Source organism: Heliangelus exortis, chromosome 2 (assembly GCF_036169615.1).
Source record: "Heliangelus exortis chromosome 2, bHelExo1.hap1, whole genome shotgun sequence".
NCBI classification, from domain to species: Eukaryota; Metazoa; Chordata; class Aves; order Apodiformes; family Trochilidae; genus Heliangelus; species Heliangelus exortis.
Window position 1 is genome coordinate 89,798,104 of NC_092423.1, and position 27,131 is coordinate 89,825,234.

At 40.5% G+C, this 27,131-nt stretch overlaps 2 protein-coding genes across 2 annotated transcripts in view; both read left to right on the forward strand.

Annotated features, from left to right (window-relative positions):
- TMEFF1 (transmembrane protein with EGF like and two follistatin like domains 1) overlaps positions 1-9,031 on the forward strand; it is a 117,879-nt gene extending 108,848 nt beyond the window's left edge. The window contains exons 8-10 of the mRNA XM_071736923.1: positions 1,872-1,995; positions 6,009-6,167; positions 7,842-9,031. Coding sequence (XP_071593024.1) covers positions 1,872-1,995; positions 6,009-6,167; positions 7,842-7,926 — 368 coding nt within the window. The 3' untranslated portion in view covers positions 7,927-9,031. The remainder of the gene's footprint in view (positions 1-1,871; positions 1,996-6,008; positions 6,168-7,841) is intronic.
- A 55-nt stretch (positions 9,032-9,086) lies between these two features.
- CAVIN4 (caveolae associated protein 4) lies at positions 9,087-25,988 on the forward strand. The gene is made up of 2 exons (XM_071736925.1): positions 9,087-10,011; positions 23,899-25,988. The coding sequence occupies exons 1-2, from the start codon at positions 9,601-9,603 to the stop codon at positions 24,556-24,558; spliced, it is 1,071 nt and encodes a 356-aa protein (XP_071593026.1). The 5' UTR covers positions 9,087-9,600; the 3' UTR covers positions 24,559-25,988.
- The last annotated feature ends 1,143 nt before the right edge of the window (positions 25,989-27,131 follow it).

Here is a 27,131-nt window from a genome sequence, read left to right on the forward strand (position 1 = left end):
CAGGAGATGCATCTTTCATTGGGCCTCAGGTTCTATACTAGTCTATGCATTAAAACCAGACATTCTGGACAGACTAATGCAGCTTATAAACTATCCTTTGACTGGGACCAGATGTGACAGTAGTTAACTGCTTTGAGGAGGAGGAGGGAGGCAGCAGCTGTGGGATGACCCATCCCCACTTCTCTACTCTTAGACATGACTTAGTCAATTCCATCAGGATGTGGTGCATGTATTCTCAGTATTAGGCAATGCTCCTCCCTTCTAACAAGTCTCCTGTATCTTTGAGGCATAGCCTGAAAAAATAGTCTTCCATATATCTAAAACCTTTAATAGTTAGATTTTTGTTTCTCCTGGAAAAAATAAGAAAACCTTCCAGAAAATGGTCAGGTTAAACCTAAAACAGCAGTATGCAGGATTTTTCTCTTTTTAAATACATTCTATTTCTTGCTGGTGTTATTTCAAGTATCTACAATTCTATAAAAGACTTCTTTACAGTCCCTTTTTGCTTTGCACCTGCAGTTCATTATAATCTTGTATTTGTGACGATGTAGTCTATTACCATGGAAATGAATATAATTCCACAATTAAGCTCACATATTGAGATCTCTGCTCTTTAGAGAAGTCCATTTGGAAATACCAACTTCTTTGTTTAGGACTTTTTTACAGAACAATTTTGAGGAAAGAATGGTTGAAAATGTGTGCAGCTTTAGACAGTTTTATTAACATGACAGAAGCAGGAAAGATGCTGGGGCAGAAGGGACTGTCTTCCTCTGCTGGGGCTGACCTGGCCAACATCTAAGCATCCACCAGCTTCTTGTTCACCCTCATCTTCCCCCTCTCAGGATGGGGGAGAGAGTCAGAAGAGCAAACATGAGAAAAACTCATCGGGCAAGATAAAGTCAGTTTGAGAAGTGAAGTGAGAAAAAAAAGGAGAAAAAAAAAAAATCACTCACAACATCCATCAGCCGACTGATGCCCAGCTGATCTCTGAGCAACAACTACCTTGGAAAGCCTAAACCCCCAGTTTTTATAGCTGAACTTGATGCTGTACATTACAGAATGTCCCTTTGGTCAGTTTGAGTCAAGAGTCCTGGCTGTGTCCCTTGCCAGCCTTTTGCCCACCTGCAGTCTGTATGCTGAGTGGCCTGAGTGATGAACAGTGATGCTGTGCAAGCACCTTTCAGCAACAGCCAAACCACTGGTGTGTTATCAGCCCTGTTGCAGACAGGATTCCAAAATACAGCACCACATGTCCCGCTCTGCACAAAATTAATTCCATCCCAGCCAAGCCCAGCACACTTCCCAGAGGAATGGGTATTTTAAGCTCATTTCAATATTTTGAAATTCCTTCTCTGTTAAAGTGTTTCTCTGAGGAAGACTGTGTGTGTGTTTGATTTCATCTATAAAGACAGGTGGGACCAGTTAGACCTTGGCTTTGTCAAGTTGTTTCCTACTCAGTAGTCCTAAAATGTGGTTTAGCTTCTTTCTAATTCTTCAATGTCTTTTCCCCACCCCTACTTAGACATGGGAGAAAGCTTTCTGCATCTATATACAAACTGTTTGCCCCAGTGCCAGTGACATAATTTCTGCTGATCTTCCTGGATTGGCTTGTTTCTGTCATGAATACTTTTCTCCTTTCAAGAAACCTGACATAAGAAGCATATTTATATGTCTCTGAGGATCATTTTTCAGTGCAGTTTGTTCTAGCTAATCTCTGTAGGTGCCTTTGAAACTTCATCCTTAAGCCTTTGCTTCATTATTCTGTATTCTTCTACTCACTACAAGTTTTTAAGGACATGCTATTCTTGCTTGAGATTTGTAATGAATATCATGCAGCCATTTATAATTGTTTATGTATATTTCTTTCCAAGATGCCAGTGATCAAAGAGAAGACATTTACATTGGAAACCACATACCCTGTTCAGAAAGCTTCAACGGGTACTGTATACATGGGAAATGTGAATTCATTTATTCCACTCAGAAGGCTTCCTGCCGGTAAGTCCTGCATGCCTCAAAAGCATGCTTGAAATTGCTGTAAAGCTTAATCAAAATGTGCTCTAGATGAAATTGCAGTTATCTGAGCAGTGGCACAGGAGCTCTGTCCCCATGCTGTGGGGCAGCACCCAGCTGCTTCAGTCGTGCAGGAGATAGTGCTCAGAGGACAGGCTCAGTCAGTCAAGTAGTTCAGAAGATGAATCCTTCTGAGGAGTGTGGCCTTGGTGTTGTCTTCACATATTTTCATCTGCTAAATCCTATCTAGAGAAAACAGATAACAAAAAAAAAGCCATTGCCTTGCATGGCTTCTCTGTGTGACTGCTCTTTCCCCTTTAACCTCTCTGTCTGTTTTTATAAGACCTGTACCTTTCATTGCTCCTGTCATAAACTCTCTGTAGAGTATTGATGTCTTATTTTTAACATTTATTGCACTCTTTCACAATAATAGGCTTCATCTAGAGAATATAAAATTGCAAAGTATTCTTTAGCCCACACTTCTGTTCTACAGTACAATCTAGCAGCTCATTAGACTCATCATAAAGCCACTCAGTGTTTCCTAGGGTATCTGATTGTTCCAGTTTATTTCCTGAGCAGATAATTTTTAATTTACATTTGATCAGCTAAATTCTGGATCTTTGACTTCCTCAGAAAATAAAATTAATTTTAGAAGTTGTTTCTAGAAAAAGGATACTTCTTAATAACATGTAGTACCCTACTAATTAGGAGGTTTCGCTCCTGAATTTTTAGCTTGCAAGCTTTTACTTTCATATTAATGTAGCTGAAGATGTGATAACTCTTTGCTTTTCTTTGCTTTTGGAACTTCATCTGTAAATCCTTTAGGTGCTGTAACATTTTATCCCTTGATCTTTGTCGATAGAGGCTATTTAGGGTTTTTTTGCACTGTCAAGATTTAAGGGCTTCCATAGTGACCAGGTAGCACAAAGCCCAGAGGCAGAGCCAATATGTCTGTCAGTTTCAGTATCTGAGAGCTTTTATTGTGCCTTTTCCCATTCAAGACTGTTTCTTGTTTATTTTCACTTTTCCGATAGTACTTGTTTTTCTGTTTTCTGTGGACAGAACCAAGAGATCTCAGCATGGCTTTAGGGCTCATTCCCATTGCCATCTTGGTGGGCATTAGGCAGCATTATTTGACTACAGTAATCCTTTGATCTAGAGCTGTGTGTAACACAATTTATGATGGATTTGTCCTCAAAAGTATTCAAAGTTGAGTTATATCAAGGAAAATATTCCTGGCTGGATGAACTGATTTTTTTCTCAGTATTTTTTTTCTGGAGGGTGCTAATTGTATAGTCATTTATTCATTATGATTCAATTACTGTTCAATCATTTAAATAATTATTATTACTGTAATAATTACTGATAGGCAATGTTTTGATTAATCTAATTACTGTGGTTTCCCTTTAAATTCTATTTTGTAATTACATTTACTACTACTCCCTTCAATTACTTGTCTAAACAGTCTGAACAGTATCTCAGAACTGGGCCTAGCACAACAAACAACATGTGGTTCCAGTCAAGAATTTTTGACTGTCAGTTCCTATCTCTTAACTGTGAGATCTCCTTTGGGTTTTTCTTAGCTATTTGAATACTGATGGTCTTGTCCTTTATGTGTTTTTCTTACTGGAGCAGAGTTATTAAGGAAACAAATTATTTATATCAGACATCAATCTGCTGTAGAAATCATGGACTTTTAACAAAGAAAAAAACATTTCTCTCTCTCTCTGGCAAAGAAAAGATAATGATGAATGCTAGGGACAGACTGATACTTTTAAATGCTTTGCATTCTCATACATGTCTAGCCTATACATTGCTTAATTTGGTCCTCATTTCCTGGTAGTGGTTATGTATACGTGAGGTATGAGATGACCTACAAAACTGCAGAAAATACCTGCACACAGCAAATTCAGACATTTGCTTTCACTGATGGCAATGAATTCCTTGCACAGCAGCTCTCCAGGACTGCCAGCAGGCAAGTATGAGGTTTGTGGTAGTAAATGAATAATATTTATCTTGGTGGCCTTTGTGCATATGGGATCTGCTCTATCTCCTGATGCCTTTCTTTTGCAGTGCAGTCCTGCCCTATCCTTACAGGAGGCTGCCTGAAGAAAGCACAGTTCAGTGTTTTGAGGAGAAATCTAAACATCACTACACAAACTCAGTTAATTGACTGATCAGCGTATTTTGATAAATACATGCAGACCTCTCTTTATCTTGTTATGCTAATGCTGCATTATCTTGCCATTTAGTAATGCAGCAGAATGCTTTCAAAGCTGTTCCTAGTGCCTAATATTTCATCCCACTACCACAAGTTCTTAACACAAGCTCTCTGTGCAGGAATTCAGTACTCGTGAATCTCCATTCAATATTTCTCAGCAATAATTGCCTGTTGCTTCAGTGTTTCTCAGGAAACCACTTGAATTACTTGTGCCTCCTCTGCGTTGTTTTGCCTCCTCTGCTTTAAAGCAATTCTCACATTGATCACACTTTGAGTGTTACCTTCTTTGATGAACACAAAAGCAAAGTAGCAATAAGAATTCCGTTCTCTTCACTAGCAAGGAGTACTCTTTCTTGTTTCTTTTTGCATGGTAACCAACACGTTCCCCATCCCATTTCTGCTTGTGTGCTGGTGTTTCTCTTGATTCCCTTCTTAGCCATTACTGAGCTTCCTTACAGTACATGGAGCTTTTCTTTAATAACTCTGCTCTTACTGAAGCTTGTTTCATGTCTGAACCAAAACTCCTTACACAGCAGCTCATGGCTGGAGAAAGTAGAATCACAAGATTATGAACATGTAAACCCCAGCCATTATCCCTGCATGCAAAGGAGGATTAGGAGTTGCATTAGCAGATGTAGGAAGGTCTGTGGAGTAATTATTTCATTCCTCCAAACAGAATTAATTCCTACCCTAACACAAAGCTTTCAGATGGGTGAGACTAATTCTCTGTTCCATTCAGGCCTATCTGATACAGTTTTCAAAATGCCTCCTTCTCTGCCTGCATGTGTGTAATTCTTCTCCAGCTTTTTTTCCATGGAGCTGTAGGCCACTTGTGTGATTCACTTGCCTTAGTAATGTCAGTTTTAAAGGCAAGCTGTACAAGGAAGTTACTTGGAGGTGTAAGTGGTGGCCTTTGGTTCTGCAGATAACAACTCAGTGTCTTTGAGTGTTTCTTGCCTTTCCTTGTATTTTCTACGTCTCTTGCCTTGCAACCTGAACTTCTCCAGAGCATGTTTCTAATACCACCTTTATCACTGGCACATCTGCCATTCCCTGAACACACATCACTGAATGCAAGCTGCCTCTGCTGAATTTCCCTCTGAGATAACTGCTGCTTTGCTCAGGACAGGTACCATTTAGGGTAGCTGCTTTTCTTTTGTCTCCAGCCATTTCTCCCCAATCCCTTGCCAGTTTTTATGGATTCTTCCATGAACTCTCAGTTGAACAGTTGCAGGCCATTGGGCTTTATAACCTGACCTCTGCCTAACTCCAGTTTGCTGACAAGGCAGAAGAGGGTTTGTCTAACAGTGTTTGCAGGATTCCACTTCTGTAGGCTGCAGCTTGAAAAGGGATCTTCCTTAACCCGATTTTTTAGGGTTTCTCTTCCTTTTTGTCATTCCTCTCCCATATTGACATTGCAGCTGAGTGACCATGCTTACTTTGTTTCATTTACCTTGTCTACACCTAGTTGCCTTACTCTTCCTAAATATAGGCTCAATTTAATAACAACCCTGTGTATTCCCATTGCCAGACCAAGGCCTTCACCACACTGGTGTGTGTTTTCAGTAACCTCACACAGGCAAGCAGAGCATATCATCTCTGTCTCTTCTCTTCCCATGGAAATTCAAACCATTCCCCAACCCAAGCTTTATCACACCTCTGCTTTCTCACCAGCTCTTTCTCAACTGGAGTCACCCAGGACTCCTTATTTCATCTGCAGAATGACAGGGCTGTTGTCAAATTACAGATTCAGTGAAATATTGCTTTTCTTTTTCAGGTGTGAATCAGGATATACTGGACAGCACTGTGAAAAGACAGACTTTAGTATTCTTTATGTTGTCCCAAGCAGACAAAAGCTTACACATGTCCTTATTGCAGCAATAATTGGAGCTGTACAGATTGCCATTATAGTTGCAATTGTCATGTGCATAACAAGGTAGGTAAAGACAAAAAACAGTGAAAAAAATACACATTGTATGGATATGCTTTTTTCTGTATTTAAATGTTTGACCTCTGAGATTTTGTGTGCTTTAACATATACACTAAAATGCCCACATAAAAAATGCCTAATGACTGAAGCAGAAGGTTTATGTAACATGCAGTTGTGGTTTTTTTCCCCACAAAACACACATTTGTTCAGAAACCACCAGTAACCACTCTGAATCCCTAGAGCAAATACCCAGCAGAATAGTTCAGCCTTGAAATGCATCCAAAAGGTCAGCTTCTGTGTTAGACCTTCACTGAAGTTATTCATGCATTGCTGGTATCTTATAGAAGCTATGATCCCTCCTCCCACCCAGTGAAACCAGAGAGGTTGACAAGATGCTGTTCCCTGCTGTACCACTGTAAATGGTGTTGCACAGAGAGAAGTATCCCTCACACCATATATGTTTTCTAAAAATGAATGTGCAGCTCGTCTCCTTCTTAGGTGCTGTCAATGGGAACCTATTTTATGAAATGTAAAGATGCAGAAGCTCAGAGTTCAAGCTTCTCAGTTGCCTCAGACTCTGGCTCCCTATGAAAACTGAGATGAGATCCATGGATTTTTTTTTATGACAAGGCATTCACTTTGCTCAGAGCCTTGAACCCAGTGAAGACAGGGGGCTCTGGCATGGGTAAAGGATGTATCAGTTAGCTTATGGGTGCAAAAGTCCTACACTTTTTGCTTTTTCCTCCTCATTTCATCCTGCACTTTTTCAGCTCTAGTTACTTTGGGCTGTAAAATTTTGTGCTACTTCATTAGTGTCTGGATTCCCAAACTCAGTGATGTAGAGTGACACTTCTATGAACAAGCAATATTGTCCTCCTTCCCTACCTCATAGAAGGGATAAGGACACATAACTAACATCCCCTGCACAGGTCAAAAGAGGTTTTTCGCTCATGCAACTGATGTCATCCCTTTTTTACTGGATCCTGCTGTCCAAAGCAGTGGCTGTGGAAGGCTGTGGTTCCTCAGCCCCCCTCTTTCAGCCATCTTATGATGGTTCTGAAGCTCACAGGCTCTTGGGGACAGTCTGGCTTGCTGCATTCCAGCAAGATTGCTTCATCATGCATCACCTGCTATCTGACTGGCTTAGGAAATCCTGTCTTCAGAATTCCTTTATGAATTCAGAATTCTGTCTTAGTTGTGCATCCATTTCCCAGAAAGGGATCTCTTGAGTCACCCCACAGAGATTCCTGGGTGGGCTCTGCCTCAGGTGCTGCCATGAGCAGCAGGGCACCTGGAGGTCCAGCACTTTAAAAGGCTGGCTTGATCCAATCTTACTATCTACTGGGTTTTAAGTATGAGATATGTACAAAGTTCAGACAATGCAATTATTCATGGCATGCATTTTACTGGATCAAGCCTGAAGGATGTAGCACCTTGCTGGTTTTGGTCTCAAGTTCAAGCAGAACACCTTTCTGAGTCCTCTGGGTTCCCATGGACATCCCCAGGTGACAGTCTGGTACCAAACAACAGGATCATCATCCCAGTCAGCACACCTCATAGACTCCTTGAGATTATTAAGTGCAGGAAACTAAGGTACTGTGTTATTGGTCTGCTTAGTTTTATGTGGCATATGTAAAATCAGCCTTCCTTTTTCTTTCTCTCTCTCTCTCTTTGTCACAGAAAATGCCCCAAAAACAATAGAGGACGTCGGCAGAAGCAAAACCTAGGCCATTTTACTTCAGATACATCATCCAGAATGGTTTAACTTAGTGATTTTTATACCTACATTGACCATGTGATGTACATTTTTATTATATCTTTTTTTAAAGAATGGAAATATTTATTTCAGAGGCCTTATTTTTGAACATTTTTAGTGTAACAATGTTGGTCTGTATTCTGAAAGCATCAGCTCTAACAGCTATGGACTGGTTTAGTATCTTTACTTTTATGTTTTTGAATACAGTAGTTAATTTTCTGTATCTGTATCACATGGTTATATAATAGACTTGTGCTTTATCCATGGAATGTAATATTTTTGGGAACACAGATTTATGCCACCAATGGTTGTAGATTAAAACAAAGGAAACAACAAACCAACAAAAAAAGTCCACGTTACCTAGCAAACAAGGCATGAACTAAAGGTAAAAATGTTTACAGCTTACTTTTCTTATGAGAAACTAGAAAAACACTGTGTTTAAATACCGTAGATATTTAAATGTTTTTGGAAGTTAGTAACTGATTTTTTAGACACTGCCTATCGCATGAACTGTGAAGCTGTGTGCTGTGTGTAGTTGTAACATATTTATAAAAGGTGAGGGCTGGGTTTAAACACTGCCATCTTCATAAATTGCTCCAACAATTTATTTTTAAAGAGGAAAAACTATAAATTTCTTAATTTGGGAAGTTACCTGATAGTGCAGATGGCACAGGTCCAAAAGAAGTAGGTCATAGTAGATTTAGGTATTGTAAAAAATTGGTGCTAAATAAATGATCACAAACAATTGGAATAAAGCCTGCTTTATCACTGTTAAAGCTCTTTTAATACTTCTTAACCTTTTTTTAAAGAAAAGACATGTTTTAACACCTCCAATACAGATTGTATAGTGTTTGTGATTAAAATATAATAAAAAAAATTAAAAGTGAACAAATTACTAGTGCTCTTGTATAGAGTATTTTCAAGAGCTAAATAAGTCCATCCAAATTAGTCTGCTGGTCATAGTTATATTAATAGACTGTTAGTTGTTGTTTGAAAGATCCCAAGATTAAGTGTGAATAGGATGTGTTCAGATGTTTTAACATGTAGTTTAGGCTTTCAGAATTTTGCATGTAGGATTTAATAATTTGTTCAATAAAAAAAAAAATGCTTTCAACATTTTGAACTGGAAAAGCATGTCACAATACAACATTTTCACTATATTGCCTCTGGTTTAGTGTTTTTATTTGTTACCTCATGTGGTAATTGCAGCAAGCTGAAGACCTGAAGTTGTTTTGCTGTGAAAAAAACAACCTTTTTCATTTTCCTGACCACTCTTTGAATTTCCTGGGAGGAAAGCACTCCAGTAACAAGAAAACAAAAGTAGATCATTAAAAATATGCAAGTTTGCTTTCCTGCTTAATTAGTAAGTTACTTTACTTCCCTGGATTAACACTAATAACTTCATCAGCACAGCAGCGTGACCCTTTAAACGTATGTTCCTTTCCAGACATTGCTTCCTAATTTTAGGGGTTTCATGTTGCTGAAAGCATCCGAACAATCATGTGTGGATATTTTGTAGTCAGAAGTATTTGAGCGAGCTCCAGGAGCGGCGTTTCACGCCCCACTTTGAGCATCTCCCCAGCCAGCTGTCGCCTTGGCTCCCCGCAGCAGCGCCGGAATCGTTCTGGCAGGATCACCCCCAACTTCTCCTGCCACCGACCCAGCAGAAAGAAGGCAGGCAAAATGGATCGCCGTGAAATCCCCTCGGAGGCCGACAGACCCCACCAGAACCGTCTCTCCAGCGTCCCCGAGGAGGAGGAAGAGCAAGATGCAGCTTACACCATTGTGACAGTCCTGGACAAAGTGGCCAACATTGTGGACAGCGTGCAGGCGAGCCAGAAGAGGATAGAGGAGAGGCACAGGGAGATGGAAAACGCCATCAAGACCATACAGATTGATATGTTAAAGCTGGCCCAGGCTCACGGCAACACGGGCTACACGGTGAACAAGGTCCTGGAGAAAACCCGGAAAGTCAGCTCCACCGTCAAGGAGGTGCGGGCGCGCGTGGAGAGGCAGAACGCCAGCGTGCGGAAGGTGAAAGCCAAACAGGAGGAGATGCTGAGGAAAAACAAATTCCGGGTCGTAATCTACCAGGTAACCCTGAGCCTAATTTCCTATAGTGCTGTCACTCTGCTGCTTCCTTGGTAGGCGTTGGTTAATGAACCAAAAGACGCGGTCTGTCCAACGTGAGAGTTATTTTATGCTTTCTTTTTACACTGAGCTGTGCTCCTCGGTGCCTTTCTGCGTGAACCTACTGACGGCAGCACACACAGTCTATTATTAGTGTTGGTAGGGTTTCTGAGCCAGTCATGTAAGATTAACTGCAGATCAGCAAGGACTATTTGTTGCCTCTCCGAAAGGTAATATGAGACAGGCCCTGTAAATCTTGTCATACAAACCGTGCCTGACATTCATCCCTGTTATTTTTTTCACCGTATTAGGTAGAAGTCCAAATAGCAAAAGTCTTCACAGGCTCCCTGGAACACAGACTTTCTTCTAATGCTAATTTCAAAACGCATGGTTGATTTAACTTGCAGCATTACCCTGGATTTTGTACTTCTGCCAAACTGAGGCTTTTTTAATTGTCTCAGCCTGTAGCAGTATATCCACAAACTAAACCTCAAACCTACAAACCCATCGTGGCAGCAAATAGTGCCTTGCATGCTCTGCTTTGGAAGTAGTTTGTTCTTCCAGTTGTTCCACCATGGTTCTTCCAATCACGTTGGGCAAGCAGATGATACATTTTCATTTATTGACCTCATCATAGGGTGTTTCTTGCTCTCATAATGGCAAGAAATGGCACAGTCTTGCCTGCCTTCATACAAGCAGACAGCACAGGCAGCTCAAGGGGTCTGTCAGTTCCCTGTGAGTGCTGTGAAACCCATTTGTTCAATGGCCTGATCCTGCCATTTATTCAGACCTCCCAGTTCCGCAACTCAATAGAAAATAGCAGTGCTTTATCTTTTGCCAGAAGCATAGTTTGTCCTTCATACTACTGAGTCCCCAAACCTTCTTTCAAAAGAGTCATATTCATCATTAGGCGTTCTTGAAAATACCAGCCCTCAAGAGTAACATGATGCACCCCCATCACTCAGCCTCACACCCTGGTCTTGCATCTGTTTGTACGTAAATAACATTACTTGTGATGAATGGAGGCGCGTGTTTCACTGAGTGTATTCACCACTGTAAACAGCTGACAAATTCTTCTGCATAATCTAGCTTGCTTAACTACTTCATTTTTCTGCTACTGGCAAAACAGAACAAAACTAAACCAAAAAAAAAAAAAAAAAAAGAAAAAAAAAAAAAAGAAAAAAAAAGGAGTAAAAGCTAGAGGTAGGGAATGTTATCTCTTTAATCTTATTTTAGTACCATAAACAGCCAAATTGTGCCTCCCAGATTTTCTAAGTGAATGATTGTGATGGATGTTCAGGAGAAGGCAGGGGCACAATTTGGCCTGTTATTACTATTATTGCAAGCTGCACCATCATGATAGAATAGAAAACAGGCACTTTGGCTTTTTCCTTGCAAATCATTTACCAGCTAAAGGTAATAAATATCTCTGACTTCCCAGGTTACTGGCATAATGTCATTTCATTGATGGGCCTTTACTATAATGATTGCAGCAGAGTCAATGCTATGAAAATGTTTCTTCTTAAAGCAATATTCATTATGTATTGTAAATTTTTGTCCTAGCAAGGCATGAGTTCTAGTTTATCTAAAAATGCAATAAAATACTGTGGAAATGGATTTACACACAATTATAAAGAACAGCTGTTGCTATTTTCTTTTTTTTCATACAAAAGGCAGCTTGTATGACACCTTCTTTCTCCAAGAATCATCTTCAGTGTGAGTTTCTGAACTCTCTGCTGGTTTTGCCAGACAAGAATGACCCCAAACCTGTTCTGTTCTTTTAATTCTTATGCAGTGCTTTTCAGAAAGGGAAACAGCATTTTTGATTGCTGACTTTCGAGCTTCCTCTTCCTATGATAGCTGAGAACTGTCAGTGAGCATATGGATGGCTTCCTCTTTAGCTTCCATCTTTAGCTACCTTTTGTAAGGTAGATTGGAGAATCTTTTTCCCTGTTGCATGAAGTGTATCGGCTGATCCCTTTAGGATCTGACATTTAACACTTTTCTGGAAGAGGAAAACTGCATTGCTCCATAAAATCTGGAACATGCTAGGTAGCCAAGACTGCTGAAGCTTGAGGGCAGAGGAACACTTGTGAAAGTCTTTTTCACACAAGTGCAGTTTCACACTCTTGATTTACCCCAGTGCAGGCATCCTGCTTGTGTGCCAAGACCTGAGTGTCTGAAGCTTGGCTAGAATGAGTGGGAGTCTGTTAATAGCTACAGAATCAGCACACTCCTTACTCCCTTCACTCTATTTTACAAATGGGTATAACCAAGTTGTTTACTTGGTGGTTGTGAGTGACAGCTCATCTGTAGTGGAATTGTTTTCTGATGAACTATTTGGGACGTTGTGATGGAGGCAGTGACCTGTGAGTAACTGGTATTAAATGCCTGCGTGGGTGAGTGCACGTGGGTTTTAGTTTTAACTTTTGCCAGAACATTGACATATGAGGAAAAGGGAAACACCAATTAAATCCAAAAGTTTTTGTTTCAAGTGGATAGCTTTGATCTTATAACTTGATAGAAAGAGTAGGAAGGATGAAAAGGATCACTGGGTGAAGGAGATTGTCCCAAGAGGCCTCAGCCATGATGAAAAGTGTTGGCAATATCCTTGCATTAAAAAAGACAAAGTGGTCATCCATAAGGATAATGATTAGGGAAAGTGAGAGCATTCATTTGGAAAAGGCATTCCTTGGTTGAGGAAAAGATTTGGTAGCAGGCAGCTCTCCTCCCCTGGAGGAGATTGCATGATTTAAAATGCCAAGTTGCCTCAGACTTCCTAGTGAGGTCTGTGATCCCAGAGTGCTATGTGCCCTGAGAATAGGGTAGAGAACACCAAGGATATTATAGGTTGTGCAGCTCACTGTTCACTTCTGTTCAGGTTAGTCAGAATAGCCAGTTGTGAGAAATTTCTCTGTAGTCTTAAGAGCATCTAACCATTCAACACATTCTGACTAAATTTTTCAGAAGTTAAGGGGATTTTTTTTTTTTTCAATCCTGAAAGAACTTGTTTCATTTGCTCTTCTGCATGTTCTTCAAGTCTCTCTTTGAATGTGAGTGTACAGTCACCAGAAAGTCCATGTTACAGTTACTGAACTGTTTTCTGTTATTACTTTATGTAAGCACCATAAAAAGAGTAAGGCCTTCCTGTGAAGGGACACGTGCATTTCTTTCACTCACTGCCATCTGATGTTTAAAATCAGTCGACAGTCACGGTGGACATGTCAGACACCGAGTAAGGCTATGGCTTGAGTGGCCTGCACAGTCATGTTACAGCTGATCTGTTTGCCCTGTGATTGCTCCACCACACACCTGAGGAGAGGATAGAAGCAGCAGCCTGTCATATGCTGTCCAAACTACAAGTGTCTTCTCCTGGACACTGTCACAGATTCACAGAATGTTTAGGTTGGAAGAGGCCTCCCAAGGTCATCCAGTCCAACCTTTGACCAACACCATAACCTAACTACTAAATCACGTCCTTAAAGACCAGGTCCAAATGCCTTTTAAATGCCTCCAGGGATGGTGACTCCACCACTGTCCAGGGCAGGACATTCCAATGCCTGACAACCCTCTCAGTGAAAAATGTTTCCTAACATCCAGCCTAAACCTCCCCTGGCACAGCTTCCATCCATTTCCTCCATCCTCCTGCAGCATAATGGCTTGGGCAGCAAAAATGGTGACATTGAGATGGGGACAATAGTCTGTAAATATGAAGTGGAAGCACTTGTATCCGACACAGCAGTCAATGTCCTGGTGCTCAAGAGATGAGCAGATCCAGAGGCTGAAGGACCTGGTGCACAAACTCACTGTCCATCAGCACTTTGTCACAGCTATTCTGAGAAAAACCTGTGAGTGCCACTTGGGCACAACAATGGCAGGCTCAGAAGGGATTCTGCAGAACAGAATCATTAGTACTGTGGGTTTAAATAGTTCACCAAGTATATATTTTGCTAGGTAATTCATATTTGATAATTTTTCTGTTTCAGAGAAACAGGAGAGGTCTTATTCTTTTTCATATTTATCTACCTGATGTCTTACCTCATAATAGATAATCTGGAAAAATAACAGATGACAGTGGACTGTGCTGAAATGGGATGTGAGTTTTATGATGGTTCTCTAGAAGGCTTTGCCTCTAAGACTGCCTTTATCAACTGTGTAATATTTTTATTAAAGGTCTTGGCACAGAAAAAGATGTGGATACAAATAAAATATACTCAAAATTAGGAGCTATCAGACCAGAGAAAGACAGACAAGAAACCAAGTAATCTTTAGAAGTGGAGTAATTCTTACCTAATCGTACACAGTGTCTGTTCCTGTACACCCCTTGTTGTTAGGTTGTCTTCTGAAGTTCTCTGGTTTGGAAAAGGTGTATTAATTGCTCACAAGGCGACCATGAGCCACTCGATGGTGTGGCTCTTAAAAAATTAGTGTTATGTGAGCATGAAATACTTCAGGAAAGATATTTCCAGAAGTGGTAGAGAGGCTGCCAGTGTCCTTGCCCAAAACACTTCAGAGCCCACCTGGACTCCTACGTACAGGTCTGATCTCTCCTCTTGAAGGAAGCTGTGTTCAAACTGAGCAGGTTTGGAAAATAGCTCCCAGTGGAATGGGAAACTGTGGGGCATGAGGGGAGACCAGGAAGCCCTGGATTAGTCCAGCAAGAAGATAGGCTGAGAGAGGTTGTGGCTGTCATTTATGCATACACTGGAGCATGGATGGGGAGTCCAGTAAAGGCCATCCTCAAAAACATCAAATAGGTGTAAACTGTCTGTGAGTTATTTCAAGTCAGAAACCAAAAAAGGGTTCTTAGTCCTGGTGACCTGAGGCTCTGGGTAAAACCTTCAGCTAGAATGCCTGGAGAAAAAGGAAAACCTGAATCACTGAAAACTTAGGGAAAAAAAAGTGGTGTAGGTTGATGACCTGTGACACTGACCTCAGACACAAAGGCCTCAGCAGCCCAGCAACACAGGGCCTTTGTGGCATAAACCTTATAAATATTTTTACAGCTGGCAAAGTAATTGCCTTCGCTGAGATTGCAAGGGAATAAAAGAAACATAGTGACTGTCAGAGAGTGTAGCAAGAGTCCTTTGTTTGCACTACCAAGCTTGGTCCTTCAGTTCAAAGCACTGAGCTGGCCCCACGCTGTGCAGCCACTGCTGGCAGAGTGGCAGAGCCAGTGATGGAGGGAGCACTGGGGGTAACCAAGAAGATCATACAGTACCTGTGATTTTTAGAAAAAAGTCACCACTTTCACCTAGCTAAAGAAAAGCCATATTTCTACAGATATGTTCTCAAGGAAAGAGGATAAGGGGAAATAAAAATAATTATATTTAAAAACAGAACTTTAAAAAGAAGGCATTTCTGTGTTCCTAAAATAGAAATAGGTTGCATATTTCACAGAACTGTATTCATAGGAGATTATAACCTTGACACTACATCACTTGATCTGGTACAGCTGCAGTCCCCTGACCTGTTCCTTTGTGATGGTCCTCACAAGGGACAAGTAGTCACCTGCTCAGGGCTGGCATTGATTTTTCTCCATCTGTTAACCCTGAGCAGTGGAAATAATTGATGTTCATTTACATTTGCACTGGATGCAGTTGTTCAGCATGTTGCTTGTGGTTGGCCTGCAAGCAAGCAGAAAGGTGTAGCTACATCATGAGCATCTTCTTTTGTTCCTCTTCCCCACAGTCCTAGGGGCTGCCTGGAGTGGCTTATTAACTGGAGCTGCAGCTGGCCACTGTGGGCACACAGGAGTCTTCAGCAGTAGCCTCCATGCCTGAGGCCTCAGTTCAGCCATGGGCTCTCAGGACATGCTGTTGGGCTTTGTATTCTCAGCACTACTGGAGACAGCTGAATCTTGCAGTTATTCCTTTAGCACAGGAATAAAGTTCATCAGAACAGCACAGGCACAGATGGGAGGGATACGTGCAGTCATTAACAGCAAGTTCAGAATCTGGGAAAGGATCCATCTTGCTGAGTATTAGGCATTAGGAACACAGATGTTAGAGCCACAAAAATGATCAGAGGGTTGGAGCACCCCCCTATGAAGACAGGCTGAGGAAGTTGGGGTTGTTCAGCCTGGAGGAGGCTCCAAGTTGACCTTATAGTGGCTTTCCAGTACCTGAAGAGAGCCTACAAGAAAGCTGGGGTAGGACTTTCTGCACAGGTAGAAAGAGGACAAGGAGCAATGTTTTAAAACTTGAAGAGGGGAGATTTAGGTTAGACATTAGGAATTAATTCTTCCCTGTGAGTGTGATGAGACACTGGCACAGGTTGCCCAGGGAAGCTGTGGCTTCCCCCTCCCTGGAAGTGTTCAAGGCCAGGGTGGATGGGGCCTTGAGCAACCTGGTCTGGTGGGAGGTGTCCCTGCCTATGCAGGAGGGTTGGAACTGGATGATCTTTTAAGGTCCCTTCCAACCCAAACCATTCTATGAATCTATGATTCTATGTTTGTACCTTTGGCCTGTAGACTCCCTTCAGAAGAGGAGAAAAAAAAATGTGGAGCCTGATTCACCCAATCCAAATACATGTCTACTTCTGGTTATGGTTTCTACTTTATAACTACCTTTTCTCCAACCTTTTCTCTTCTCTCCTTGGGCAGATGAGTTCAGCAGTTCCCCATGCATGGTTGGGTTTCTGTTGTACCTGAGAGCCTTTTCCTACTCCAGCCAGCTTGCAAGAACAGTCACCTTCTGAGGAGCGAATGACTCAAAACATTACCAAGAACATTTTTTTTTGTTGTTGTTTTTGTTATCACATCTTTTGATCTCTCTCTCTCCTCCACTGACAGAGGGTTGGTATCTACAGCTAGATTGGAAGTGAGAAATTTCACCAGTTTGATTGCAAACCTTCAGGCTCACCTGCAGAGCTGTTCCCCAGGCTATCTTTGTAAAACAATAGCAAAGGAAAATAAGTGTGAAACTTTCATTTTCCCTTGGAGCTGCAGTAGTCCTTTCTATGCAGCATGTGGTGGCCTGGAGCCAAAGGCTCCTTGGAGTGATGTGGTGTAACTGGGTACCGCTTGCTCATCGCCTGCAGCTTGCTGCAGTCAGATAATGAGACAGCAAGCAAGCTTTCATTACAGTCATTGCATACCCCAGCTTAAATAGGTGAATTTCTGTCAGAATTTAAAGAAAAGGGATGCGTACTCGGATTCATCAAATTGAAGTCAGGAGGAGGGATTGACTGTTTTAACCAGGCTGCTTTTTCATTATGTAAAAATAATTCTAAATACAAGTAACAGCACTTGGCTGTGAAGTCTTATGTGCTGAATTGTTTATTCTCTATGTACTTTACTTGATAAAATCCCTTAGGTGCTCTTCTAAAATAATTCTGCTTCTGCCTCATCTGAGCAGCTTTTTGGTCTGATGGCAGAGATTCTGAAATGGCCTATTTGCAGAAAAAAATGAAGGGATTGCTTGAGATTTATAGAGCTTCACTCTTAACAGTTAGAACGTGAATAAACGTATAGAATGATTTGTAATTGGTTATTCATCAGAGGTTTCCTATTGATCTAGAGAGCAGTTTTAAGGAGATGATTTAGTGATTTACTTGGCTGCCAGTCTGAATAATAAATCATTCATTTAACATGTAAATTTCTAGGATTTTTTTTAATCACAGCAATGCAGTTTCCTGCCCGTATGCTGCCAGTCATTTACATCACCTCTTGTCATAGACACAGCAGCAGCACCAGACCAGGCACTGATGACTGGGTGGCCTTCTACCATTTTGCTGCTTCGTGCTCTGCTTTGGAAGTGTCAGGTGATCACCAGTCCCATCTGTGCTTATGTTAATCATCACCTGCACCTTCCCTGTCACGCATGAAAGATCATTTTCTGTGACCTTTTCTTTCTGCAACACAATGACTCAAAGTTACAGAGTTTCATCTGTCTCTCCTCCCTACTTTTCCCGTGAGCAGTTTTTTTAGGAGCATTTTGAGTCTTGATTTTATATACCTACATATGTAAAATATATAATTTTATATATGTATATAATTTATGTATTTTAAATTATATAATGTAATTATTTATTTGGTCATTCTGGTTTTCTCTGCTATTGTTTTTTGTGTTTTAAAAAATTTTAATTGAAGTTAGATAGTAGCTGAGAGCTGATTATTGCCTTTATTACAGTTTTTTAGAATGACATTTTGAAGCTATTAGAAAAGAGAATGTAAAACTGATTTATTGGGTTTCTAACATATATTTACACATGAGACAATGTATTTAATTTTTTTCTCCTTGTCCACTCTAGAATTTCAGTCTGGGCTTTTAAATAAAAACCCAGAATACTTTTTAAAAAAAATAATAAAAGGACAAGACGAGTAAAGCTCTTAAACTGGCTACATCCATTAAAACAACATCATATTACATTATTTTTTTATTTTAAATGGAATTATAATTAAATTATTACTGCAATTATAATTCAAAGTACTAGTGTACTTAAAGCCAAAGTATTGTGTACAAGGATATTATGTCACAGCTTTGTCTAGTGAATCCAGTGCACTCTAAATTAGCAGCACACCTTTTTTTTAAATGAAAATAATACTACTGCCGCTATTAATTATTGATCCCATCTGTGCTTACAAAGAAAAAGAGTAGAGATTTAGCTAACAAACTTGTGAGGGAATTTTTGTAATAACCCTTTTTCCTTTGCACAGCCTCACTGACCCAGCTGAAGGCATCACATTCCTCTTCCAGCAGCCCCCTGGCTTATTTGCTCCTGAGTTCAGCAGTAAGAGAAAGATGCTATTAGAGCCAAACTGATCTTTGCCAGGACACCACTGCTGCAAAATACCTGAGACACTGCTAAACCATTTGCTCTGCCTTTTCCCCTCCTTCCCTGGAGGAAGGAGAGGAGAGGATGAGAAGAGCCTGACTGTGCAGGCAGGGTTAGCAAGCAGGTAGAATTTAAAGCATTCTTTTTTGACTCCACAGTTTTCGATTACTGGAACATTGCCATCTTGAGAGTCTCATCGTGTTGATGAGGGGCATTGTCATAGTTAAGATAATTTACCTCTTGATTTTAAGTCTTCTGTGAGGTGAGAAAGAGTCTGCAAAGCTACTGCTTTGTGTAGTTTCAGGAGTCAGTGTGTTAGCCTTCCTTCATAAATGCCTTCTTATATCCCATGGGAGAAAAAGGTCACTGCTGTGATCCCTTCCTTGAGACCTGTGTGAAGGACTCAGACTACATCCCTTCCAAAATTTTCTAATTGGGAATTCAGCTGAAATGGGAGCAGAGGGAGAGAATGGCAATGACAAGGTCAGATTTTCTTGGGAAGCCAGCATTAGAAACATCTGGCTTCCAATATTCAGTGCCCCCAGCCAGCACCATCCATTCACACACAGTCTGTGCTGGCCTTATTCACCAAAGCTGAGGTTTACTCATGTGTTTACTTTGTATTCAGCCAAGCCCTTAAAAATACAAACCTCTTCAGCTGGGTGTAGGTGGGAAGTTTAGTACTCAAAACCTGAGAAAAGCTGAAGTTCATGTTTAAAAGGCTTTCTTAGCAAATTACTGTGCCAAGGGCATCACCAGCCACTCATGGATAGTACAAGTGTTCTGTTAGTATGTTATTAGTTCAAGTTTTGTTTGTTAATGTTGTTCCTTAAGCTGTAGATCTAACTAACCTTACAGCTTTGTGGCCTCTGTATTTCTCTCCTTGCCTGGCTCAGCTTCAAAGGTCTCCCTGGGTTTCCTCTTACCACTTTGAACACTGCCTTCAGCTTTCTTTGCTGCCACAGAACCTGAAGCCTTCCAGACCTTATTTCCTTCCACGTGCATGCATTTTTCCCAAATAATTCCTGTTTCAGCATCATAGGTCCAGAACTAGAAGCAAAGTACCCGAGCTGTGGTGTGTTTGCTTAGGACAGATGTCAGCTGAGAGGGCAGACAGAATGACACAGCATAGCCAGCTCCCCAGCAGTGAGCTTATTCCTTTGTGCCTGTACTCAGCTCCATTCCCAAATTTTTGGAAAAGGCAAAAATATTTACGTGTTAAGTAAACACATAACAGTGCTAAGTAAGCACATAAACTGGTGGAGAGGCTGTGTACTGGTGAGAAGTTGGAGCTGTGTAATGTGAGCATATATGCTACACCTTTTGTACAAAACCAAGGCAACCTCCAAATTGCCCACTTACATGACTCACTTCCCAATTTTTTCTTGGAGGGGAAGGAAAAAATTGTTCTGTTTTGAACAATTCAGGTCTATTTTCAATGTGTTTAGTGGTGGGCTAACTTTTAAGAGTATGAGCAACAAGCATGCCAGGACTAGTGTGAGCACTCCCTGCAGGGTGCACCTTCTCCAGGTGCTTCATCTAGAAGGCAGGATGAAAGGAAAGGGAAGTACTTAGCTTCCAGAGATTTGTTTTTTGGTTTCTGGTTCTGGTGTGTGCATATCTTTGGTTTTTGCCAGTAGGAAGGGCAGGCAGAGTACATATCCTTTGTATTATCCAGTAGACAGACCGTATAACTGCACTCCTCATTCGTCAAGAAATCAGATTAAAAATACCTGACTGCTTGGTATCATCTTTTACTGTGAAGTAATCTGTCCTCATTTTATTTGAGCAGTTGCAAATTTAGCTTAAAGATCCTCCCTTACATCGAATGAGGGGGTGATGGTACAGGATACGAGTCCTTCCTAGGGAATGCTTAGGTAGATTTTTAACTAAAAGCTTGCAAACAGCATCATTAATTGCTCAGCTCCTTCTCACCCTCCCCTAAGATTGGGCTGCCCAGTGCTGCTATTTCCAGTTGCATCTGCTTTCAAGTGAAGAAGAAAGCTATCACCCTGTTTGAGGCTTTGTGCTATGCTACTGAAATCAGAAGCTGTTCAGTCTTTGCTTGTAGTGAGTCTATAAATGGGCTGGTAGCTTTGACTCCATCTATTTCCCATCTGATGCTACATCTTATAATTCCTGCTGTAGAAAGGATGAGCTCCTCTCTTCTCTCTACCCTGCTGATACCTGCTGATAAGAAGAAATGGGGAGGGGCAGGAAAGAGAGAAGAAGCAGATGAGAAATTTCTCCTACTGAGCCTAAATCACTGTATTTTTATTATGAAACCTCCCTAACACACTAGCAAGTCTCACGAGTGCTTTCTGTTGTGGTAACATTTTCCATCCACAAATCCTGAGATGGGAAGGAAACTCATGCTAATTTTTAGCCTTGCTACACTGGATTCTGCAGGATGTGTTTGCAAACCAAGGAAGAGGAGAAAATCAGAGACTGAGCAAAGATGATTCTTAGAGGCTGTAGCAGAATGAAATGTGTTACTCAAGACTTGCAGCTCTTGTTTCTGTACCTCTTCTGCAAGGTGTTCATCTCACACCTTATTGTTCATAAGCCTTAATTCTACAATGTGTGAATGAAAGTTAAGGTCCTCTCTACTTTAGCTAATAGACTGCAAAGCTAAATTCAATCAAAATCTGTCAAACAATCGACAACAAGTACTGAAAATTTTGTTCTTCTTCCAAAGGAAGACAGCTTAAATATTGCAGAGAAATTAGTGTCTCTGCCTTCTCTCTTTGTAAAAAGTAATCTTCATATGAACAGCATACCCTATTCACCATATTGTATTGTATTCATTCTGAATGTACTGAAATTTCAGAACAGTTATTCTGGAAACATTTTTGTCACCATTTCAGCTGAAGGAGTGAGCTATAATTTACAAACTTTGAGGAATTATTATCCAGCTGTGTTTTAGTTCATTTTCAGAAAAGGAGGGATTATGTTTATATATAGAAGTCTTTATATAATTAATGTTAATTTGCACATTAATGAAGATAATTATTAGCAAAGCATTGTAGTTTTGTTCCTGCTGATTTTGACAGAAGAGTTGAATAACATTCTGCTGTAATCGATGCAACATAATTTGTCCCTATTTTTTCTACGTATTAACAACTATTTTACTAGAGGGTTTTTAAAGAAGCTGAGGCATGATGACAGTCTCTTAAGTGGGCTTTATCTGAAAAATACCTTAATATATTTTATTTTACGTATTGCTCATACTCTGCAAAATAGCATTAAACACAATTTGCTACTGATGAGTTACTGTGAAAAATGACATCATTTTGGCCAAAAATCACTTTGCAACAGAGTATTCAGTAAGACTGAATAATTCTTCATGGGCTCAAAACTTCTAATATCTCTCCTATTATCTGTATGAAGGTAATAATGCTAAGAATAGAGCCCAGACACCATCATGCCTCCAAAATGAGCTGATGTAGCTGCTACCAATGGGAAACAGTTTATCAAAATTTTATACAGCTGTTGTACCTGTCTGCACACAAAAGGGCTGCTCCTCCTGTGAGAAAAGCACATGAACAGCTGGTAAGGAAGCAGGGGCTGACACTGTCCATCCTGCACCTCCTACAGGTTATGGGGTTTATATTCTGTGTACAGGGGTACTTCTAGAGAGAATCTAGAGAGAAATGACTTGCTAGCATTGAGCCACACGTTTATAATGTCCATGCAGGCTGCAGTCTTCAGATCAGAGGATCAGGATTCAACCTGTTCTGATAAAGCCACCTACTGAATCTTTCCATTACCACAAAGTTTTTCCTTGTTTTTTTGCATACCCTTAACCACTAAGTGATTCTTGGTAAATTGTTTGTTTATTGTGGACAACTTTTGAAAGTCTCCTGTCTGTCTTTGTGTCTGGAGCCTCTAGCAGTCTTTCTTTGGAGGGGTTACCCTACATTCCCAGTGCTAAGGTATGTAGGAGAGTCACCACTTCCAGCCAGGCAGCTCTGTATATAACAGTAAAGAAGTTTCTCCTCATGTTGAGGTGGAACTTCCTATGTTCTAGCTTAAATGTAGGAAGTTTCACCTCAACATAAGGAGAAACTTTTTTTACTGTGAGGGTGACAGAGCACTGTCACAGGCTGCCCAGGGAGGTTGTGGAGTCTCCTTCTCTGGAGACTTTCAAAACCCACCTGGATGTGTTCCTGTGTGACCTGCCCTGGGTGATGCTGCTCTGGCAGGGAGTTTGGACTTTATGATCTCCAGAGGTCCCTTCCAACCCCTAACATTCTATGATTCAACAATTCCATGATATATCATATGTATAACATAAATATCTAATACTGTGTGCTCATTTAGTGTCACCAAGCTCACCACAGGAGATAGATGTGCTTGCTCTGGTTCATTCAGATTTTTCTACATGGAACAAGTCAAGTTCATCTCAGCAATGGCACAGCTGCTGAATGAATTGTATGGAATAGGGTTTAGTGAATAGCATCTCAATCCTTTACTGACTTTTTCACCTCATAAAGCCAGCACATATAAGTTAATATGTTGGGGTTCATCCCCTTCTGGGCAGCAAAGGAAATTTTTCTAAGTTCCAGGCAATAAAAAATGTGCATTTGTCTTGGTGAGAGTAAAGGAGTGAAGGTACTGGGATGATTGAGGGACTCAATTTGGAGAGTGCACAGCTGACAGAAGCACAAGAGCCTACAGGATGTCTCACCTTTTATTGGAGAGGAATAATGGATCTGGGCTGAATCTCTAAAAGAAGGCAAGCTAAAAATCAAAACCAAAAATGCTAGACAAAATTGTTCTGAAAACCATTAGGGGCCAGTACACATAGAATCATGGCATTCTTTAGCTTCAGGAAGAACCATACTGAAAAGAAATCTTTAATCAGGCATAATGTCTTTACAGAAGGTGCTAGAGGTTTCTTCTGCCACTTCTTTTCTGTATAGATCCTATACAATGGTACAAGCCTACCTGACATTGTTACAGTATTGTATTTCTGCTGGCATTAATCAGCTAACAAGCCAAAAACAAAATGCTTGAATCACCAAACTTTTAAAACACTGCTGGAAGATGACTCTGTGCTTTCGTTCACAGGAGGAAAGCGAGTGTCCTTCGTCTCTATCTGTTATCAAAGAGAGGACACCAGCTGAGACTCTAGAGGATGATTTCTTCCCACCTGATGATCTGTCTTCTGATGAAGAATATTACATCGAAGAAAGCAAAGCAACCCAGTTCAAGAAATCAGGTATGAAGCGCATAGATGATATCAAAAAGGCATTTTCAAGGGAAAACATGCAAAAGACGAGACAAAATTTTGGCAAGAAGGTAAACAGGCTTCGAACTAGAATAGTGACCCCTGAGAGGAGAGAGAGGATCAGGCAGTCAGGAGAGAGACTGAGACAATCTGGGATGAGGATCAAGAAATCCATTTCACAAGCTGCCCCGAAGAAGGAGGCATTCAAGATCCATAAAAAAAATAAAGAGCGAACAGGAGCCGAAGGTCAGGAAGGGATCCGGGAAGCCGATGTGCACAACACCTCTGAGCTGACAGCAGCAGAGCCTTTCATTGAAGAAATCTCTTACACAGAGGTGATCACTAAGGTAAAGAAGGACAAGAACAACTCAACAAAAGGTGCTTCCCCATCAACTGAAAAAAGAGTCACAATCCCAGAAGTCGTTCTTAAGCAGGAAGGAAAAGAAGGAGGAGGAAGAGATGATGATGTCCCTTTGCTAGACTTAAAGCCATCAGCATAAGGAATCCACGAGCAAGCACACCACACTCTCCTTACCCAGCAAGAGACAGCACAGTATGGATTCACTCAGCTTTAGAAAATATGTGTGAATTTGTGGTATAGCCCAAAACATGTGTTGGTGGTGGTCTATCATTTACATGGGTGTCTGTAGCATTGTCTTCCTGACAAAAGCCAAGCCATGCAAACTGAATGAAGGAGCTCCCCCTCTGTCTTGCACTCTGCCATCACTAACTGAAATGGAACTCGTGTCAAAGGGAGATGGAAAGCTACTGTATTTTCAGGATTGATTCAGCAGTCACTTTACAGCCTAATCACTCTAATTTAGTTTTACATACAACTGCATACAAATTACTTCAATTACCTTATACCAGCTCCCCAGAAAAAATAACAAAGCTATTGCTTTATATTAACAGAAGGAAAATCTATGGAAAATGTCCACTTAGCTATACAAATCTTGTTGTTTAAGGGCCCTCACTGAAACAACAAGAGAAGCAAATTACCTCTTTATCCAGGGTGTGACAAGATGTGGCAGGAATGGTAGGGGTTTTGAGTAAATTGTGTTTCTTCTCAATGGAAAAGAGGAGCTCCTGAAATGACTACAGATTATTTCCAGAGTTCTGAGAGAGGAAGGGTTGATGTATGTAAGCAATGCATTTCATGCACTTGTGGAGTGAGAATAAAAAAAGCAGAAAACAGTAAATATGGAATAGCAGGAGAAAAAGAGAATGAGGTATTGTATTCATGGTTTGGAAAGATGAGATTGTGAGAAAGGCAAGGGTATGAAGCAGTAAAAGAGGATGAAGATTAATGCATGGTTTCTGGATAAGCAGAAAAAAAAAAATAGATTCTTGTATCTGAAGTTTCCTCAAGATCTTATAAAAAATTGTTACTCCATCCAGAGGATCGTGGGGCTCATGAACTTAACTGACCAGACAAAGGAATTGTTTTGTTTTGCATTCTCTGTGCTTTTCCTGAGCTTCACTGCAATTAAAATCTAAGCTGCTGAAATACAGGGCCAATCCATAACCCAATTCTTTGTTTCCTATCACCATCGTTATCGACCAGCCACAGCCTCAGGGATTATGAGACAGACACCCTTTGGAGTATGGAATGCTGTTTATTTGCAACACTCAGGAGCCAGTGCCCTGACATCAGAAGTGTTTGTAAACAGGACCACTACGCTGACATGGGGTGCAGGACTGTGTTGCTTTCTTCATTCTTAAACAGAGCTGCCTTCAAAGCAATTATGTAAAGCAATGTTAGTCATTCATATCTATGTGAAAACTTGTACAATATTGCCAAATTGTATTGTATTTAATATCTCAGATTCATTTTAACAGCAGAGCATAACTTGGTTACCTATATACATTGTTTGAGGACTCCCAGCTAATTGTTAATCTATGATTTAAATATAATTAGTTTGATTTCAAACGTTCTGCCTTCCAGTTCTCTCATTTAGTCTGCTCTACATCACATTTGAAGTGAAACAGCTTTAGCACAGTAACTAGGGAACACTGGCTGGGGAAGGTCAATGTTATACTATGTCAGGGACATTTCAGATGAAATTAATGTTGGCAGATTGGAAGCAGAAACACCACCGAATGGAAGAGCAGGATAGGGCAGGAGAGAGAGAGAGGAAGACATTGGGTTCAACAATAAATTATACATCTCTACTGCACTGAATTACATACAAAAAGAAAAGAGGAAAAAAAAAAAAAAGAGAAAGAAGATAAAAAGAGGAAAAGAACAGAAAGGAAAAGAAGAGAAAAGAAAGCTTTGTTTATAGGATAGACTGGAGGTTTTGTTTGGGGTTTTTTTACTAAATATAGGAAGTCTTTTCTGGAACTAGGTGGTGGCTATGTTCTCCTTGCAGTTCCATATAAAACCATAGCTATCTTCAAGGAAATACTGCATCACTTGTCTGGTTCTTCTGTAATTTGGCCTACATTCTGTTCTGCAGGGTTTGATGTTTTCCTGAACTAATACACAGGGCTTAGTGATTTAAATGAAAATTTGATTATTCAAAGAATTTCTTTGCATTTGTATACAGCAGAGCACTGAGTGCTAGAACACAAGAGCCTCTATATATGCTATACACAGAATTTATTTTTCTCGCTTTACTTGACAAAGAAAGGAAGTGATGCAGTTTCCACAGAGCTTATCGTGTAGCACTGCTTATAACCCCTATCAAAAATGTATTTTTAATGTTTACTTCTAACTCCTATTGTTCAGAGAATTGTTTTCCTAGCCAGGAGTGAGTCCTTCAGGAGTGCAAACTGTCTTCATTTTAAGGTATTATCAATGTTATTGACTTGAATTTTATATGTACCAAGACATCAAAGTTCATTTACTCCACGGGCCCTCATGCAGGTAAGGGGCTGGGGAGAGCACTATGGTTTACAACCTCGATTTCTACACAACAGCAGAGGCTTTTACTGCTTGAAGCTCCCCTTTTCCATAATTTCTGAGAGCAGTGATCTGGAAACCAAATCCTTCACCCTTCTCAGAAACAAAATTCTCAATGGAATTTGTTGCTGTACAGCTCTACTGCAGGGAGGCCTGGAGTAGGTTTTT

What these genes read in the sequence shown, in the direction of transcription:
- CAVIN4 (XM_071736925.1), top strand. Translation starts at nt 9,601, where the DNA reads ATGGATCGCCGTGAAATCCCCTCGGAGGCCGACAGACCCCACCAGAAC. An exon ending in TCCGGGTCGTAATCTACCAG is followed by an intron (nt 10,012 to 23,898) that starts GTAACCCTGAGC and finishes TTTCGTTCACAG; the next exon opens with GAGGAAAGCGAGTGTCCTTC.